Source organism: Fulmarus glacialis, unplaced genomic scaffold (assembly GCF_000690835.1).
Source record: "Fulmarus glacialis isolate BGI_N327 unplaced genomic scaffold, ASM69083v1 scaffold19840, whole genome shotgun sequence".
In the NCBI taxonomy this organism is placed as follows: Eukaryota; Metazoa; Chordata; class Aves; order Procellariiformes; family Procellariidae; genus Fulmarus; species Fulmarus glacialis.
Genome location: NW_009187364.1, coordinates 13,680 through 14,112, shown reverse-complemented (window position 1 = coordinate 14,112; position 433 = coordinate 13,680). Strand labels below are relative to the sequence as shown.

The following is a 433-nucleotide window of genomic DNA, read 5'->3' as shown; positions in this document are numbered from 1 at the left end:
CCCTTCTTGTTCTGGTGGGTCTTGATGTGCTTGGAGAGGTGGTCGCTCCGCATGAAGCGTTTGGGGCACTCCGGGCAGGCGAATTTCTTCTCCCCTGGAAGAAGGGAGGGAGAAAGGGGTCAAGCAGAGGCTGGGCCAGTTTGCCCCCACCACCACCACCAAACTCAGGCCGGCAAGAAGATGATGGACCCCGGGGGAAGCAGCATCCCGAGCCTTACCTGTGTGCGTGCGCTTGTGTCGCTGCAGCTCGTCGCTCCGGGTGAAACGTTTCCCGCAGAGGATCCAGGTGCAGACGAAGGGTCGCTCCCCGGTGTGCCACCGCAGGTGAGCCCGGAGGTGAGAGGTTTTGCCGTACACCTTCCCACAGCCCGGGATGTGGCAGATGTGTTGCTTTTTTTTATCCTGATCCTCAGAGCTCCTGAAAGAGGCCGGG

At 60.7% G+C, this 433-nt stretch overlaps 1 protein-coding gene across 1 annotated transcript in view; it reads right to left on the bottom strand.

The window, feature by feature from the left end:
• Positions 1-5: 5 nt before the first annotated feature.
• Positions 6-433, bottom strand: part of SP1 (Sp1 transcription factor) — a gene marked incomplete at both ends in the record, with an annotated part of 12,853 nt that continues 12,425 nt past the window's right edge. Inside the window, 2 exon segments of the mRNA XM_009574944.1 lie at positions 6-94; positions 219-418. Coding sequence (XP_009573239.1) covers positions 6-94; positions 219-418 — 289 coding nt within the window.